This window comes from Anguilla anguilla, chromosome 9, assembly GCF_013347855.1.
Source record: "Anguilla anguilla isolate fAngAng1 chromosome 9, fAngAng1.pri, whole genome shotgun sequence".
NCBI lineage: Eukaryota > Metazoa > Chordata > Actinopteri > Anguilliformes > Anguillidae > Anguilla > Anguilla anguilla.
Window position 1 is genome coordinate 50467807 of NC_049209.1, and position 17260 is coordinate 50485066.

The 17260-nt window shown below is 49.9% G+C and overlaps 1 protein-coding gene and 1 long non-coding RNA gene across 3 annotated transcripts in view; one reads left to right on the forward strand and one right to left on the reverse strand.

Moving 5' to 3' along the window:
- The window catches only part of LOC118235273, a 19035-nt gene extending 7320 nt beyond the window's left edge, over nt 1-11715 (forward strand). Inside the window, exons 2-3 of the long non-coding RNA XR_004766820.1 lie at nt 905-907; nt 11705-11715. This is a non-coding gene — a long non-coding RNA (uncharacterized LOC118235273). The remainder of the gene's footprint in view (nt 1-904; nt 908-11704) is intronic.
- Nucleotides 1-17260, reverse strand: part of LOC118235271 (FRAS1-related extracellular matrix protein 2-like) — a 75827-nt gene that overhangs the window by 10358 nt on the left and 48209 nt on the right. The window contains exons 7-19 of one of the 2 annotated variants that reach the window (XM_035432448.1): nt 13501-13650; nt 11336-11545; nt 10407-10604; nt 9961-10125; nt 8927-9109; nt 8412-8542; nt 6861-7022; nt 5710-6013; nt 4976-5107; nt 3657-3988; nt 599-791; nt 319-443; nt 1-2 (exon numbers count right to left, since the gene is read on the reverse strand). The exon at nt 1-2 is cut by the window's left edge and continues 157 nt beyond it. In XM_035432448.1, the coding sequence (XP_035288339.1) occupies nt 1-2; nt 319-443; nt 599-791; nt 3657-3988; nt 4976-5107; nt 5710-6013; nt 6861-7022; nt 8412-8542; nt 8927-9109; nt 9961-10125; nt 10407-10604; nt 11336-11545; nt 13501-13650 (2287 nt within the window). The remainder of the gene's footprint in view (nt 3-318; nt 444-598; nt 792-3656; nt 3989-4975; nt 5108-5709; nt 6014-6860; nt 7023-8411; nt 8543-8926; nt 9110-9960; nt 10126-10406; nt 10605-11335; nt 11546-13500; nt 13651-17260) is intronic. The other variant, XM_035432447.1, reaches the window with a different exon arrangement.

Consider the following 17260-nt stretch of genomic DNA (forward strand, 5'->3'; position numbering starts at 1 on the left):
ATCTGGCGGGTCACAGAAACTGTGTATAATATGCACATTATGGCTAAAATGGGATTTTGTAGTGTTACGGCAACATCATTAATACTTGATGAGTTCTCGCTGAGAATGCACATTGGCACTCCCACTGACCCTGCAAATCACATTAACTTGTGTTCAAAACACAACACTAATGCAAAAAAAAAACTGCTGTGACTATAGAAGATGGAGCTGTTTGTGACTGCATCATTTCAGGACACCAGATTCCAGAATCCATCTCAGAACTCTACCCAACTGCTACAATAAAGGGTCTGGTTCTAGAATCGGGTCTCTGGTATTGACAGGTCGCCGTGGGAACCCACCGGAGTGTGATGTCACAAAGAGACCCCGGAAACGGGCCTCCGTGCGGAAGTTGACCACCAGGCGGCCGTGCTCGTTGATGCGCATGCTGGTGGGGTACAGGGCACCTGCGGGTCATTAGGGAAACAGTTAGTGTCAGGGCTCGCTCCCTCCCTCTTCTCTCACTCTCCCTCCCACTCTCTCTCTCTCTCTCACTCTCCCTCCCACACTCTCTCCTCTTCTCTCCTCATCCCTCTCTCCCTCCCATCCCCCCACCCCTTACCCTGTAGTTCCGCTTGTGGGGGGCTGCTTATGCCCTCCTTCCACAAGATGGCGGTGTCGTACACGAAGGTGAGCCGCAGCTCGGACTGCAGGTCGAAGTGCTGCCAGCCCCCCGTCCCCACGGGGGAGTGGAACACGTATGACACGTGCAGGGGGACCCGCAGCGTCACGTAGGATTGGACCAGGTTCAGCACCTGTCAGCCAATGAGGAGAAGCAGGTCATTAGTCCAGTACTACTCCCATAACGGACAGTAATGCACGTAAAACCTTCAACTTTGGTCCTGAACATTTATTCCATTAGTCATAGAAAGTATATGTATAGCAATGCAATATGAAAATAGACTTAGTTCTACACTCATGTGAAGTCTGTGATTCTGTTGTAGTAGTATTTCACACAAAATGGCTAAAATGTGTGGTCATCATTAATGACTAATCTGAAAAGTGTCTTTTTTTTTTTTAAATCTAATTCTCTGAACCATTTGTCTAAGGGCATTTGCGCAGATGCTCACAATGCCATTCTTGCACTAAAACAGCTGATTCTCCACTAGAGGTCACTGTTCATCCATAGCTCTTTCATTGCAAACCCCCCCCCCCCCCCCCCCCCCCCCCAAAACAATGCTGTCAATTTGCAGCCAGGATACACTCTGCGGTCCATTAAAAAAAACATATATAGAAGGTGCATAATCTCTGTATGAGTCAGACAAAACATGTCAATTTTCATTTAACTTATGGAACAAACAATTTAATCAGGACCACAGAGCTTGAACAAAAAAAAAAAAAAAAAAAAATCCTCTCCATATAATGACATGGCACTGGTACAGCAGAGAGAGAGAGAAAGACTCCCTGTGTACTTAAGTGCCCCTGACTGCAATGGAGCAGTCTGCCTCGAACCCCCGTCCGGCCCTCAATCGCCCTGGGGGGTTTTTTAGAGGTGCGTTTTAGGCCGAAGCGCGGTGTGGGCACAGTAAAAACATAAAATAAAAAGCACGAGGCAGGGGCTCCCTGGAATGTGGTTTCCAGCCGCAGATCTTCGCGGGGAGCGCCGCGCCCGCCGCGCGTTCCTTTGTGCGGCTCGCTGAGTCGGGCAGGAAGTTCAGCGGACAGGAAGTCGGCCGAAGCCTAATTTACGCTCTGAAGAAAGAGCCAGCCGCGCGGCCGGACGCGGACGTAAAAAAAAAACAAAAAAAAAACGTTCGCGCGCTCCGAGCTGCCGTACTTCTCCTGCGCTCGCCAGATACCCGCGTGCTCGGCCGCACCGAGGAGAGACGGCAGGAAACGTGATGAAAGGTAAAATAAATAAATAAAAACAGCTGGCTGGCTGCTTCTCCGAAGACAAAAGAAGAATTAAGAGACGGAGAAGGCGGCTTGCGCAGCCCAATCTGTCAGCCTCTCCGCTGAATCTGCCATTTCCAATTCAGCAGGACTGCCTTCTTCCTCCGAAGCGGGTGTCACAAGTCCGCGTGGACATGTGAGGTATTAATTAGCCTCAACAGCCCCGATTCTCAAAATGAATAGGGGGGCCGTGGGGGACTCCTAGGCTTGTCTGACAGCTGTTTTTTTATTAACTTGGTTGCTGTTGTTCCGCGCGCATTTTTAACGAGAGCCACTCAGCATGCACAGCAGCAGCGACAAAGATAATAAAACAAACGGCTTGAAAAAGAGCCGTTAAATACGACCACGCATTAAAAATGAGTTCCTGTGAGCACAGACCTCCCCATATGAGGAGGTGCTAGAAGGTGATTAAAAGGAGTGAGGACATCGCAGGGAGTCACGCTGAGGCTAATAAGCAGTTAACCGGTGCCGTGCTGTCTGAACAAACGAGCGTACGGAAGAAAGGGGTGCTCAATAAAAAATAAAAAAAAGAACTGCCAGAGAGGAAGGATGGACACAAAGAGGAAGAGTGGACGAGAGGGAGAGGCTATGAAGTGAGCCGCGAAGAGCTAACGACCTCATTTCCCCCAGCTGGAGGGCAGCACAGGTCCCACTTCCTGTGCGGAAGGATCAGTGGAGATCAGGTGCAGACTCTATTTTGGTTCTTTCACACATTCTCTAGAGCAGGGCTGCCAAGCCCTGTTCCTGCAGACCTGCCGTCCTGCAGGCTTTCACTCCAGCCCTAACAAAGCGCCCCTCTCTCAGCGGCTAGAGATCTCCTTCAGCTGCTAATTAGTACAGTCAGGTGTTGCCAAATCAGGGTTGATATGAAAACCTACAGGATAGGAACATCTCCAGGAACAGCATTAGGCAGCCCTGATTTAGAATAATTAGATGGGCAACGTCTGTGTTCTCAGCCCCTTCCCCCCCAAATCTTTTCTGTTCCAGTTGGAAACAGGAGTTTATTGTGCGGTAATACAGTGCAGCAGTGGCTCTGAAACGTGGTCCCGGGCCCCCCTGTGTATGCTGGTGTTTGTTCCACCCGCAACTGCATTCCAAGAATTTTAACAAGCAGTTCATTTTTACTTAATTAGACAATTGTCCTGTTTTGAGGGATTATTTACACTATTAAGCCACATTGTCAGAAATTGTGATATATGCCACGAAGAACAAAAGACCCATATTCATATTGTGCTTACTGTGCTATATTGGAAGTCATTATATAAGTGTGGCCATCTGGCCTCTGAAACTAACCATTTAGTAGATAATGAAGCATTCAAAGACAACGCAAATGATAGCGAGCCAAACCTGCATTGTTTCAAGAAGCTTAAGGAAAAAATCATGAACACGAGTGCTCGACAACCTTATTTAAGCAGAAACTAGCTGTAGCAACAACAGCAGTCCCCAGGACCCAAACCACTACAGTACAGAACTGCCATTAGACAGTATTGTACTTGACCACGCCCTTTCATAAATATTAATAAGATGCATTCATATGCATGTTTATTTTGACTGCAGCAGTTTAGCTGCAATCTGTATGAATGAATAATGGAGATATGAGTCCATAGAGCTTGTGGTTCTACCACATCCTGGACTGGACTGAGTGTGAGAGTTCACTGGGGTGGAGGGGTATCAGGAGGGGTGGGGGTATGTTCTTTTTCGGGTTTTCGGGGGGGGGGGGGGCCTACCTGTCCGTCGGTGCCGATGGTGCCCCCGCAGTCGGTGAGCAGCTCGGACATGTCGTAGTAGCTGACGAACTCCCACAGGCAGGCCTCCAGGTTGAGGTTCCGGTAGAAGCGCAGGGTGTTGCCCCCCCTGAGGGGGGCGCTGTACTGGTAGGGCGAGGTCTCGCCGATCAGCTCGGGGTTCTTGGTGGCGTCGGTCAGGAAGCCGTGGCGGGTGGACACCTCGTCGTGGTCCAGCAGGTTGGAGCAGCGGTGGTTCCCCACCCGCGTCCCGTCCGGGCTCAGCGTCAGCTCGAAATTCGAGAGGGGCCGCGTGGAGATCACCGGCAGCATGCCTGGGGGGGGAGGGGAGGGGAGGAGAGGGTAGACCCAAAAGTTCAGGTTCTCAGAATCCTCTAAATCAGGGCTGCCCAACTCTGCTCCTGGAGATCAACCGTCCTGTAGGTGTACAAAGCACACCTCACTCAACAGCTACAGTGGAGATCTCACTGAGCTGCTAATTAGTCAGGTGTGCCAAATTACGGTAGAAATGAAAACCTACAGGACAGCAGATCTCCAGGAACAGGGTTGGGAAGCCCTGCTCAAAATTCAAGTGTAACAGTGTTATGTTGTATTAACTGCTTTTCTACTTTTTTTTACAAACTGTTCAAAGTTTGATGCTGAATATTACGTGAAAACTGATTTAAAAGTCCTTTTAAGGACAATGATTGGAAATTAGTATTAGATACAAATATTTTGGCATAACGCATCAGATTACTGTTTCTCATTATTGTATGTGGGAGTAAGTGTGAGATGCCGAGTCAAGAACTTTGAGAGCTTAGGATAATAGGATTCTACCTCACATTTTCATCAAAAATTAGCTATTAACATAACGCTCTTTGTCCTGTCATTTTGCTTTAAAGCGGATTAAATGTGGGGGAAATGGGTTTTCAAACAAAGTACAACAAACACAGAAGCAGAGCAAAATAACACAGTGGTACAGATCGTAAAACTGGGCTTTGGGATAACGAGTGAAGACGTGTCCATTGCAGATGTTGTTCTCCCCCTATACTACGGAAACCCCTGGGGGTGGGGGGGGGTTAGGGTTGGGTGGGGGGGGTTAGGGTTGGAGTTAGGGTTAGGGTTAGGGTTGGGGGGGGGGTGTTTCCTCACCGTCCATATGGGGCATGGTGACGGTCAGCTTGATGAGGTTGGGTTAGGGTTAGGGTTAGGGTTGGAGGGGGGTTAGGGTTAGGGTTAGGGTTGGGGGGGGGCGTTTCCTCACCGTCCATATGGGGCATGGTTAGGGTTAGGGTTAGGGTTTGAGGGGGGTGTTTCCTCACCGTCCATATGGGGCATGGTGACGGTCAGCTTGATGAGGTTGGCGTGGTCCGAGTCATCGGCACCCGTGTAGCGCAGCTTGGCGGAGAAGGGCTCGGCGCCCACCGTGCCCACCTTGCGCGGCTGGCACATGCCTGCGGGCACACGACGGGGACGCGGTGAGAAATCCCGCCCCCCCACACAGGGGGAAAACCCAAAAGTCACAAACATGAAGTCTGAGCAGCTAAACCACACACAGAATGCAATAGAGATGGACCAGAGGATTTATGGGAAAAACAGTCCCTATCACACACTTCCCGCTTCTTCACAAAGAGGTGAGATAAACATCATGTTCCCTAAGGGTGGGTACTCAAGTGTCCTGGATAAAATACTGTATCTGAACTAGATTCAAGTTAGATTCCTGGAGAAGACAGACAATTTCATGAGAAACACCTGTTTTCGCCAATATCTGGAGTAAAATTCTTCCACATGACTGTACGTTCTGGCCAGATTTATTTGAGAATTCTCAGGGATCAGCAGGATTGTGTTGAAATATTACCAGCATATAAAGCCATAGTTTTATTATTATTAACTATGTATTTGACCTTATCAGGTCTGGGTCCTTCTAATACCCTATTCCCTGAAACAGATTGTATATACTCAGTCTCTCGAATGGCCTATTCTCTGACTCAGGCTGTAGGTACTCATGGTAACCACGGTGTCCCATGGCTGCAGGGGGGAGGTTGTGGGAGCTCACCCTCCTCCACGCTGATGGAGGTGATGGGGCTGCTGAGCTCCAGCCCCTCCTCCCCGTCGGAGTTGACGGCGCGGGCGGCGCACTGGACCCGCGAGCCCGCCTGGAAGTAGACCGAGTCCAGCGTGATGAGCTTGGAGGAGGTGAAGAAGGTGTCGAAGTCCACCTCGCGCATGGGGCTGGTGACGCCGTCCGGCCCCCTGGGGGCGCTGACGAGCCAGCGGTACCGGGTCAGCGTGTCGTTGATGTGCTCGCTGACGCAGATGGAGCCCGTTTTCTCGTAGTCCGAGTATTTCTGGTTACAGGCCTGGGGGGGGAAGGGGGGGAAGGGTGGAGTGTGAATAAGCTAATTTATAACACACAGATGCGCGCACACACAGGCAAATTTACAAAGACCTACAAGCACACATGCACAGATATGTGCGCACATACACAGGCATGCACACACACACACACACACGCATGGACACACACACACACCCTGTACAGACACAAAGTCCAGCTATTGCCTACTTCAAGAACTGACAGCCTCTCATGGGGGTTTTTAATTAAACTCACAATCGTGCTCTCCACATGTAACTATAGTAACCATGCATAAGGTGGAAATCTATTTATACTGGCCTTTTAAAGCAGCTCTAACAGCAGCCATAGCACCATTACCTGCGCTGGTTTCCATTCAATCGGGGTGTGAACAACCAGGAGAGCTGCTCTCTGTCCCACAGTCAAACAGCTTGGATTATTCCGTCCCAAAACTAGAAAGGATCAGACCTTTGTGGCGGGGCCAGACCGGACCCTAACCCTGACCCCCAGACCCCCAAGCCCCCCCCCCCTCCACCCTCCACCGACTCCATTGATAACCTGCTGACTACCCAACTGAAAATGACACTGAGTTACACGAGCAAGCGAAAAACCATCCTGGGGAACATTTAAATGATATCACACGAACAAGAGCAAAGAGAGCCACAGGCTCGCTGAGATAGCATGCGATTCCGGGCTGGATCTGGGCCGATTCTGGGCCCCAAGTCAGCACAGCCGGGCCGGACTGTGCGTAGATCTGGCCCGGCTTCGCTCGCTATCTGGGTCTGAATGTAAAACGCGCTAAAACAGCCCCCCGTCCCGTAGCGACGCGACCGGCGAGCGGGTGTTTTTTTTACCGTGACGCAGACCACGGGGTACCCGGCGGGGGGGCGGAGACCCTCCTTGACCCGGGCCGCCGCGTCGTCGTAGTGGAGCAGAGACACCACCTGGGGCACGGAGGGGAAGGTGACGTCGGCCATGCTGTTGGTCTCCTCGATGTACACGATGGCCTTGCTCATCTGTAAGGTCGCACAGTGGGGAAAAGTTACAAAGATCGAATCAAATCGAATCACATTTATTTGAGTAACGTAGGGCTGCCCAACCCTGTTCCCGGAGATCTACTGTACCGTCCTGTAGGTGTTCATTTCAACCCTAATTTGGCACACCTGACTCTACCAATTAGCAGCTCAAGGAGATCTCTAGCTGTTTGTTAGGGTTGGAGTGAAGACCTACAGGACGGTAGATCTCCAGGAACAGGGTTGAGCAGCCCTGATAGTGCATTTGTCACAATACACTTGACAGTGTACTGGGCCTAACCCCCACAAGAGCAAGCCCAGGGTGTGAGTTTTAATGACTAACATGGTGAATCAGTCAAAGTTCACGTTTAACAAATTAACAGCCACTAGGGGGCAGCCCTGAGACGGCAGCTGGGATGGTGGGTATTACGAAGGATCAATTAATGAATGTCAAATATCCACACAGGAATTGTCCGCTTTAACTAAATGACAAAATGTAATATTCATACAGTATTCCACGAAAGGACTGCACATCTCTAATTATTCCTTGATAGGCACCAGAGTTAATTCGCATAGACGAAGCACAGCCAGGATAATCCTGGCCTGAAAATCACAAGCTAAAGCTGCTTTATAAGAGACCACAGCTGTCAGCTGTATTTTAATTGACTGCACCGCTCATTTAAAGCACCTTCAGACTTTCACTGTAAAATTAAAAGTAGCAGCAGTAGTAGTAGTAGTAGTAATAGCAGTAGTAGTAGTTGTCGTAGTAGTAGCAGTCATAGGTGTTGAACACAGTGTAGATGTTGAAACAGTGAGGTGTAGAACACAGTGAAGGTGCTGAACACAGTAAAGGTGTGGACACAGTGAAGGTGCTGAACACAGTAAAGGTGTGGACACAGTGAAGGATGAACACAGTGCAGGTGTTGAACACAGTAAAGGTGTTGGACACAGTGAAGGATGAACACAGTAAAGGTGTTGGACACAGTGAAGGATGAACACAGTAAAGGTGTTGGACACAGTGAAGGATGAACACAGTAAAGGTGTGGACACAGTGAAGGATGAACACAGTAAAGGTGTTGGACACAGTGAAGGATGAACACAGTAAAGGTGTTGGACACAGTGAAGGATGAACACAGTAAAGGTGTGGACACAGTGAAGGATGAACACAGTAAAGGTGTTGGACACAGTGAAGGATGAACACAGTAAAGGTGTGGACACAGTGAAGGATGAACACAGTGCAGGTGTTTAACACAGTGCAGGTGTGGACACAGTGAAGGATGAACACAGTGCAGGTGTGGACACAGTGCAGCTGCTGAACACAGTAAAGGTGTGGACACAGTGCAGGATGAACACAGTGAAGGTGTGGACACAGTGCAGGTGTGCGCCTCCCACCTGCGTCTCGGCCACCATGTTCTCGTCGGGCTTCAGGTGAACGGTGAAGGCCTCCCTCATCTCCCTCACGCCGTCGTACAGAACCTCCACCTCCACGCTGTGCTCCCTCTCCCCTGCCTTGAACACGATGTCTGCGGACACACGCTCGCCCTTCTCAGTGACCTTCCCCTCTAAGCTCTTCACAAATGCGCGTGATTGCGTGATCACAGCGAGATGGCCCCTCTGCTCAGAGTCACTGAAGCCAGATAGTAACTCTAATTATGTGTTATGTTAAAAGGGCAATTATTTAGCCTTTAATTGGTGCCTTTTGTTCAGACAGTAGCAACAGTGTGTGAGTGTGTGTGCCTGTGTATGTCTGTGTGTGTGTGTGTGTCTGTGTGTCTAAGTGTGTTGTGAGCTGAACCACAACAAAAACTGCCCGTTCATTACAAGGTTTGCAAACACAGATTCATTGGACACCCTAAGCACAGTTAGCCAATCACAGACGGGCGGTGGGTGATGTAATCGGGCCTCACCCTCGGACACGGGGTGGTAGTCCTCCCCGGAGGTGGCGGAGCCGTCCTTGGTGTGCACCCGGACCACCGACACCTGGGAGGCGTCGCCCACGCGGAGCACCGGGATCGTCACCGTGGAAACCTGCCCGCTCTCCTTCGGCTCGCTCACGCTGAACTTGGTCTCGCCAAATTTGATTATGGGCTCTGGGGGGGAGGGGTGGGGGTACAGAAGAAAGAGTTTAGCTTCTGGGCTTGAGGCTGGGGGAGCTGCTGGAGGCACTTATATCAACCCTTTGAAGAGAAGGCTTTTTCAATATTCTAATTCAGTGTTCCAGAACGCCATTGCTTTCAATTACCAGATGTTATTGTGACATCAGCATCAGAATGTTCAATGAAGATTCTAATCTCATATACGATCTCACACCTAAAGGGGTTTAAAGAAGTGTTTAGTGTGGGAGGGGCACTCACAGTAGACCCAGTGATGGGGGAGAACTAAGGGGAGGTTACGTTCAAGAGGAATTTGGGAAATTTGGAAAACTAGGGAAAGGGGAGACATTTTGAAACTGGGAAGATAGGGGGGTCACAGCCGACCTCAGGGTGTGGGAACTGATGGGATTAAATTACAGTGAATTTGGATAGGGGGCATGGGTAGCAGGGTTAAATTTAGTTGACAGGGTTTAGAGTGCTGGTGGTTACATCAAAGTTATTAGAGAGATCAGGTTCAGTTGAGGTGCTGGGGTTTGGACTAGAATAGAGAAAGGGAGGGAGGGAGGAGGTTGACACACACTACAGTAAGTCTATACCAGTTGGATGGGTGGGGATTTGTGACAGGAGACAGAGAGAAAGCCAGACTGATGTCAGACTCATAATCACAGAACAGGCCGGGGAAGAGAAGGGAATCGGACACACCCCACTGTGAGTTCATACAGCCAGCGGAGATTAGAAACCGGAGAGAAAGAGAGAACAGCCAACACGGCACGTCAACACTTCAAGCGACGCGGCGTCTGTCGGATTGTCTCATCGAACGGCGCCTTTTTTTCCAGATCGCCCCTTACTGTCCGCGTCGTCCTTTATCCTGACGACCGTCTCGCTCAGCGCCCCGACGGACGCCCCGAAAGGGGAGGCGCTTCTGGGGCTCCCCAGCACCAGCCGCAGCTCCTCGTCTTCCTCGTGCACCGTGTCGTCGGTCAGAACCACCGCGCACGGCTTCTCCACCTCCCCTGGGCGAGGAGAGAGCCAGAGTCAGGCGTCCAGTTCCCCGCACAGGACAGCATTCCCGTCACAGGGCATAACAGGTGTTTAAGCAGCATTATGTGGTAGGTTGGTCCATCCACAGAGCTCAGGCAGGCACAAAAAATTCACCAGACAGTATATTAAAAACAGTTGATTGACTTATGGACTGCAATGTATTTATGTTATAATTACATATGTATGCGTCATCTGTCTCTATAAACATATCTCAGTCTGACCACCAGGGGGCTCCACCTGCTCAGCGCCGTACCTGGCAGGAAGGTGATGACGGAGGCGTCGGTGTTGGGCCGCTCCTCGAAGTCGTCGGCGACCTGGGCGGAGCCCTGGCGGGTGTAGCAGCGCACGGTGGACCGGTAGCTGACGTCGCCGCTGCGGAAGACCGCGACCGAGACCCGGCCCTCGTGCTCCTTCGCCACGTACGCCGCCTCCCGGAACTGGACCTTCGGCACTGGCCACGCACGCCAATCAATCAGTGAACAACCCAATCAATTTAATCAACCAATCAACCAGCTGCACAATGATTAAATCAATCAACCAACAATTCCACAGATCCATCAATCGAACAGCCAAACCATCAATCAACCAATTGAACAGTCAATCAATTTAATCAATCTATCAATCAACCAGCTGAACAATAATTAAATCAAACAGCCAAACGAGTAGTCAATCATTCAATCAATCAACAAACCAATTGAACAATGATTACATCAATCAACCAACAAATCCATCGATCAATCAAACAGTCAAACAATTTATCAATTGAACAATAAATAAATGATTCAACCACCAAGAGAAGGAAAGCACATGCTTGTCTGCACACTCCTAATTGGAGATAAAAAATTTTCCATTCCAAGTATTGAGAAGAGCACTGTATGCACATAAATAAAATGCATTATTGTTTATTCTTAATGAAGACAAGAACCGAGAATCAAGCGCGATGCTATTTATGTCCGTAGGTTAACCTAAGAGGTGATTTATACCAACAGCTACACAAGCTGTGCTGGTTGAGAAGAAAATCAATTACAGTTGAAGAATGTGCCTAGACCTGTATAGAGACCTCCGTCTCTCTAAGCGAATGTGTTTGTGATTAGATCTCTCTCTCGATCTCAGCTGAATGTATCGGCTCTGAGATCTCTCTGTCCCTCTCTCCCCGTTTCAGACCAAAGCAATCAAACTCACAGTCGGAGACGGAGTCGTTGATGTAGACGGTGGCCCTGCCCGGCTCCCCCAGGACGCCGTTGACGGGCATGCGGAGGACCAGCTCGAACCTCTCCGTCCCCTCCAGCACGGGCTGGCCCAGGTCGTCCAGGATGGTCACGCGGAAGGTCTGCATGTTCACCCCTGGGGCGAAGTCCAGGTTTCGGCTGATCCCCACGTAGTCCAGGCCGGCTACGATCGAACGACAAACAGCAAAGACTTCAAAACCAAAAACCGTGGCGAACCTGGGCTGTTTTCCGAGGGCTTCGCAGAGGTCGTGCTTACCCAGCGAAGTCTGTTAGAGTACCTCACACTTTATGACCAAAGACCAATGAGCAGTACTCAAGGTAGGATCGGAAAAAAAAACTTCTTTGGAGAATTACTTGGCTCACCTAGACGGCGCTGAATTCTCGGGAGTTTGTAAAGGGGATTACGGGTTCAATGTGCTGCCCTTTCCGGTACCTTTGATGCCACAAAGAGTTTACCGGCTGGTTTTCAAACGACCCTGGGAGTTTGATAGCATATAACCCCAGCATCCTTCACTTTTTACACCTCCGCTCTCACAGCTCAGCGAATCACGACAGGCCTGGTGGAGCTAAGATAACCAACAAGGGAGAGTAAAGAGGCATAAAAAAAAGCAAGAGGGGGATCAGCACCTCAGAAGGCTGGTGATATGTGGAATAATGTGTGTGTGTGTGTGTGTGTGTGGAGTGGGGGTGTGTGAGTGACTGCGTGTGTGTGTGTGTGGATTGGGGTTGTTGGTGGGTTTAAGGAGACAGACCCCTCACATATGAAAGTGTGTATGTGACTGTTAAGCTGTACATTCCACAGAATCTGCTCATTGAAAATAACTTGACCACCCTCTCCCTCCCCCTTTCCCTAACTCTGCACCCCACCACACACCCTCCAGCAGTTCACCTCATAATTTACCCACCCACCCCCCCAAAACCCCCACCCCCATCCCAATGGGGCCAGGCAGGCCTCCGCAGCGTTCGCATTCCTTAATTCTAGCCGCCATCTTTCCTAACCCCAAACGCCCTCCAGCCTGCGGAGCCTTAGAACTCTCAGAATTCCGGAGCTTTCCCACCCTTTCTGTGTGAATGAAACGGCCATCACACACAAGGCCCCCGTGTGACCCTTCTCTACACGCGCACACTCACTGCCTCACTCGGAAGCTCGTAAAGTGTGTGAGGACTTCACCACGCTCATTTTTACACACGGGGGTCCCTTCGCACCACACAGCGAACGCGTGTGCTGACATTCTGAATGAAGACGCAAAGATTTTTATTCACTCGTAGAGGTAAGATCCTCAATACCACCTGACAGCACCTGACAGCAGCCACTTATCAGAACAAATAGAAGCTGTCAGCTTCAATACAGCGTCCGTGACAAAGACAAGAAGAGGAAAGATGACTGAATATTCTTTCGCTCCACAAACCATGATATTTATATGTGTGGGGCCATTTCTTACTTGTGAAATAATCTGTTTAAAGCTGTCCACTTTGAATTTGGCAAATATGTCTGTATTCATTACAATGCTCTATTAAACTATGTGTAACTACATGAACAGCAGTCTGTTAACTGTAGAACTTTTCTCATGCAGGGTCACATGACCTGTTCTTGTGGTGCAGTTGGGTCACACAGAACCCAGACTGCTTTACAGCAAAGATCTCAGTTCCTCAGGACATTCAACACCTGCAGTATTGGCTGTTTCCACTGTGTTTCACTTTTTAACCGCTTAATTTAACCGCTTAATGGGGCGACATAGCTCAGGAGGTAAGACCGATTGGCTGGCAGTCGGAGGGTTGCCGGTTCAAACCCCACGCCTGGGCATGTTGAAGTGTCCTTGAGCAAGACACCTAACTCCTAACCCCTAACTGCTCTGGCGAATGAGAGGCATCAATTGTAAAGCGCTTTGGATAAAAGCGCTATATAAATGCAGTCCATTTACCATTTACCAATTTAAGGCCTCTGATTGGCTAAAGAGTTTACACACCTGTTTACCGAGGCCTAAGTTAACTGGTGACAGAAGGGGAAAAACCAAAAAACCTGCAGAAGCTTTGGCCGGTCAGGACAGCAGTTTGACCCGCCCCTGTCGTCGAGAGGTACGCACAGGACCCGGGGCGTCCGGGCGGGGCGGGGCTCACCTTCGGCGGAAACGGGGTCGGTTTTGCGGGAGCGCACGGTGACGGTGGCCGTTTTGGAGAGGTCCGTCCCGGTCCTCCACACCCGCACCTCCACGAAGCTGTCGCTCTCGTCCACGCGGTACTCCATCTCCCCGAAGTAGAAGACGGGCGCTGGAAAAAAAAAATCACACGGCAGACGCAAGACGGGTCGTTACAGAGCGCATCTTCCTCGTTAAAACGTCTTCCTCATTCTCTCGGCAGCAACGGAGGCCCTAATCAGGACTACCTGCGAAAACCAGAGAAAAAATTCTCGACAAGTCTCAAAGTTTTAAAATAGAACAAGCATCCTTCCCAAAACAGGTGGCAGTGAACGCTTTGCATGCGTTGTACTTGTGATGCTCAGATGATCGAAACAAGTGTCTGAGAGGAAACGTGTAACCGGGTTTGTTTTCCTTTAAATTATAATGACAGTGTGGCCCTCCACAGCTGACACGTGAAGTCAAGACTGATCGTTAGGAGTGTTTGCCCCGCTTGTTCTAACGAGTTCCCCAGTGCTGAACTTCAGCTGTCGATCAGAAGTGCCTGTGAACACCGCACAGCACTGTCAGTGTTAAATTTACTATGAAAAAGTCTGTGTGTGTCTAGAGGTGACAGAATGCACTGTCAGAATTAAAATCTACCAGAGTTTATTTTTCATTTTACCCAGAGCACACTGCTGTGCAAATAAAATGCACAAAAGGTTTCAAAGGGCTAACAGACAGGCAAGCGCACTTCACAAGCAGCTGGAAGTAAACACAGTTTGTGTGTGTGTGTGTGTGTGTGCTATATTTGTCCTGCTTTCACTGTTGTTCAGATCATCTAAACAAATACCAGGTTCACATAAGCAGAGTTACATAACCTTGTTGACTTAAAAAAAATAAATAAATAAAAATAAAATCGTGGTGGCGCGGTGTAGCAGCTCCCCGGTGGGACCGGCCGTCGCTCGCGTGCCGGAGTCTCTCTCCAGACGCCGCCGCCACACTCGCTCTGCCTTCCACCCGCGGTTCTAACTCCCGGAGTACCCAGCGTCTCGTCGGGGGGATCGCAGGCACCGCGATCTCGGGGGGACGGCGAAGTGCCGACAGTGTACCCCCCCCAAACCCCCCCCCCCCCCCCCGGGGAGGGTTGAGCCACACCGTCAGTCACGCTCGATGCAGCGACAGCCGGAACACCCTGGAACGTGCCGGAACACAGGCGGGCCACTTATTGTTCTAAGGGTGGTATAGCTGTCTTATTGTTCTGAGGGTGGTATAGCTCTCTTATTGTTCAAAGGGTATAGCCGTGAGATCACGCGGTCCTTGGTGGCACTGCACCGCACCGGTGCTTATTTCGGTAACAGATGTGCTTTTCCACCCGGCGACGGCAATGCCGCACGCTCACCGTCTAGATGTCTGGGTCTGGGTCTGAGACGAAATATCCGCATAGCAGGTGGCACCGACAGAGGTGTAAATCACTCATACCTGGTCTCCTTCAACTTAGGGAAGGACAGATCGCTAATTACTATTTATTATCATTCAATAGTGACAGTACATCAATCATTCACCAGAGTGCTTAAACACTTTAACTCTTTTAATGCTGGTGAAATTTTAAAAATTTCTGAACATTCTCAACAAAAATTCTCAACTCCTTCAATGAAATAATCATTTTGTTGTATCAGTGAAAATTATTATAATTATGATTATGATGTGCCAGTGGCCCATTGTGACAGAGAGCTCTCACACACCTTCCAGGCCATGCTCACAGTTACCCGCCCCAGGTGTGTGTAACAGCATAGCGCTGAGGAAGAGACTGAAGCCGTTCACTCCGCTGACAGGTGACTCAGACAAAGACCCCATAGCGTCGTCTCTCGCTTGCACGTTTCACGCCATTGTGCGCGGACTGGATGAGCTACTCCGAACTGCTTGTCTCTCCGTTGCATTCGCTGCATTCGTGCCGAAGCCAGGAAATCGATAATTTCGCTGTATAACTTACAAAAGATTTCTTCTGAATGGCGCAATTGCGCGAAAAAAAAGGGAATTGGAACAGTTAGGAACTATTTTCAGCGCGGAAATTGTCAGAGGGCTGTTAGTGCGGGAGCCGTAAACATTTTTTAGATCGCCGTGCACGATTTCTTTCTCTTTCTTTTTCATTTACTTTCGATGACCTCGAGCTCCCCAATTTCGAAGATGTGAGATTAAGACTGGGATCAAAGCCTCTGAACAAAAATAAAAAAAAGTTTACTGAGGAAACAAGAGAACTTTTTTTTTTTTAGATTTGTGGGGAAAATAATGAGAAGAATGAGTCTACTGTCTCACTGATGATCAAAGGTGCATATAATCATGCTTTACATACACTACAGGAGCCTGTGTCGCAAAGAACTGAGTTAGCTGGATAACTTCACGGAGTAAAACCCTCTTTTTACTTCAGTCCATGTTCCAGATTTGGGAGGGTTCCGGGTGCAGTTACCCAGCTAACTCTGTAATCCTGCTTCCTGAAATAGCCCCCAGATCTACTGAGTTCACCCTAAAAAGAACAATTTTCTAATCTCGGACACATTCCCATGGCATTTTGATCATCGCAGGAAGTCCGCATTCATCAGAAATAAAAACAGGAAGCTTTTCCCCAGAGCTCGCGTTTAACACCCTTTTAAGGGGTTGGCACTTATTCTTTACATCTAAGGCATTTAGCGGACTCTTTCATCCAGATTGTGTTCTTTACATACCGTCCATTTACACAGCTGGACATCACATCCGGATCCATTTACACAGCTGGACGTCACATCCGGACCCATTTACACAGCCGGAGAGGCAGTTCAGGTTAAGTGCTGTTCTTACAAAGCGCAAGGGCAGCACCCCAAGCTGGGAATCAAACCCACAACCTTTGGCGCCGCAGGGCCAGATCCATAAACAATATGCTCCACTGTCAGCCCACTAGGAGAGTTATTTAGAGTCAATTGTGGGTTTTTTTTTCTTCATTTTTTGGAAATTGTCCATTGTGAAGCACCGTGCGGCATCCTGTTCATAATCTGCATAATAACAAAAGTGAAGACCGACCAATCGCAGTTCTCAGACACATCTTTGCATACTGGATGCCGCTGAAGGTACCTGTCAGTGAGCAGTGAGCTAAAGAATCTGTCCCCCCCCCCCCACCCCCACCCCCACCCCCACCAGAAATCGTGCACAGCCCTCTGGTTCAGCTCAGGGGCCCCCACAGGTGACCCCCAAATGTCCACGGCGACCGCCGGCGAGCCCTTGGAGAGGAGCGCCTGTCCCGCGATCAGATAAGGCTCGCTTGAAGAGCAGACGAAAAGCAGGCTTCAAAATGCCCCCCGGCCCGTTAGCTAAGAGATGAACACACCCCCCCACCCCCCCCCCCCCCCACCCCCCCCAAACCCTGTTGCCATGGAGGCAGCCAGCACAGGTACCACTGCACACCGGCTTTATTTAAACAAACCCCGTACCCCGTGACCTATCTCTAGCCCCTCCCACCATGCACCGGTGTGACCCCCGGTACCCTAGCTTCAGGAAACACTGTCTTAGAGTTCATGAGCGTGTCTGGTCTGAGGTTTCCCCCGGTTCCCTGTCTATCACCCCCCTGTATCCTGGAGACAGCCTGTCAGGACGAGTTGATGACAGGAGCCCCTCCCCCCTCCCCCCCGGCTGGAACTTGTTTTGGCTTGTGCCCGGTGGTCCGTGGGTCAATCCAGCTCTGTCATTTTGACAGCTTCGCAAAAAGAAAAAAAACATCCGAGGAGCAGCCCTCG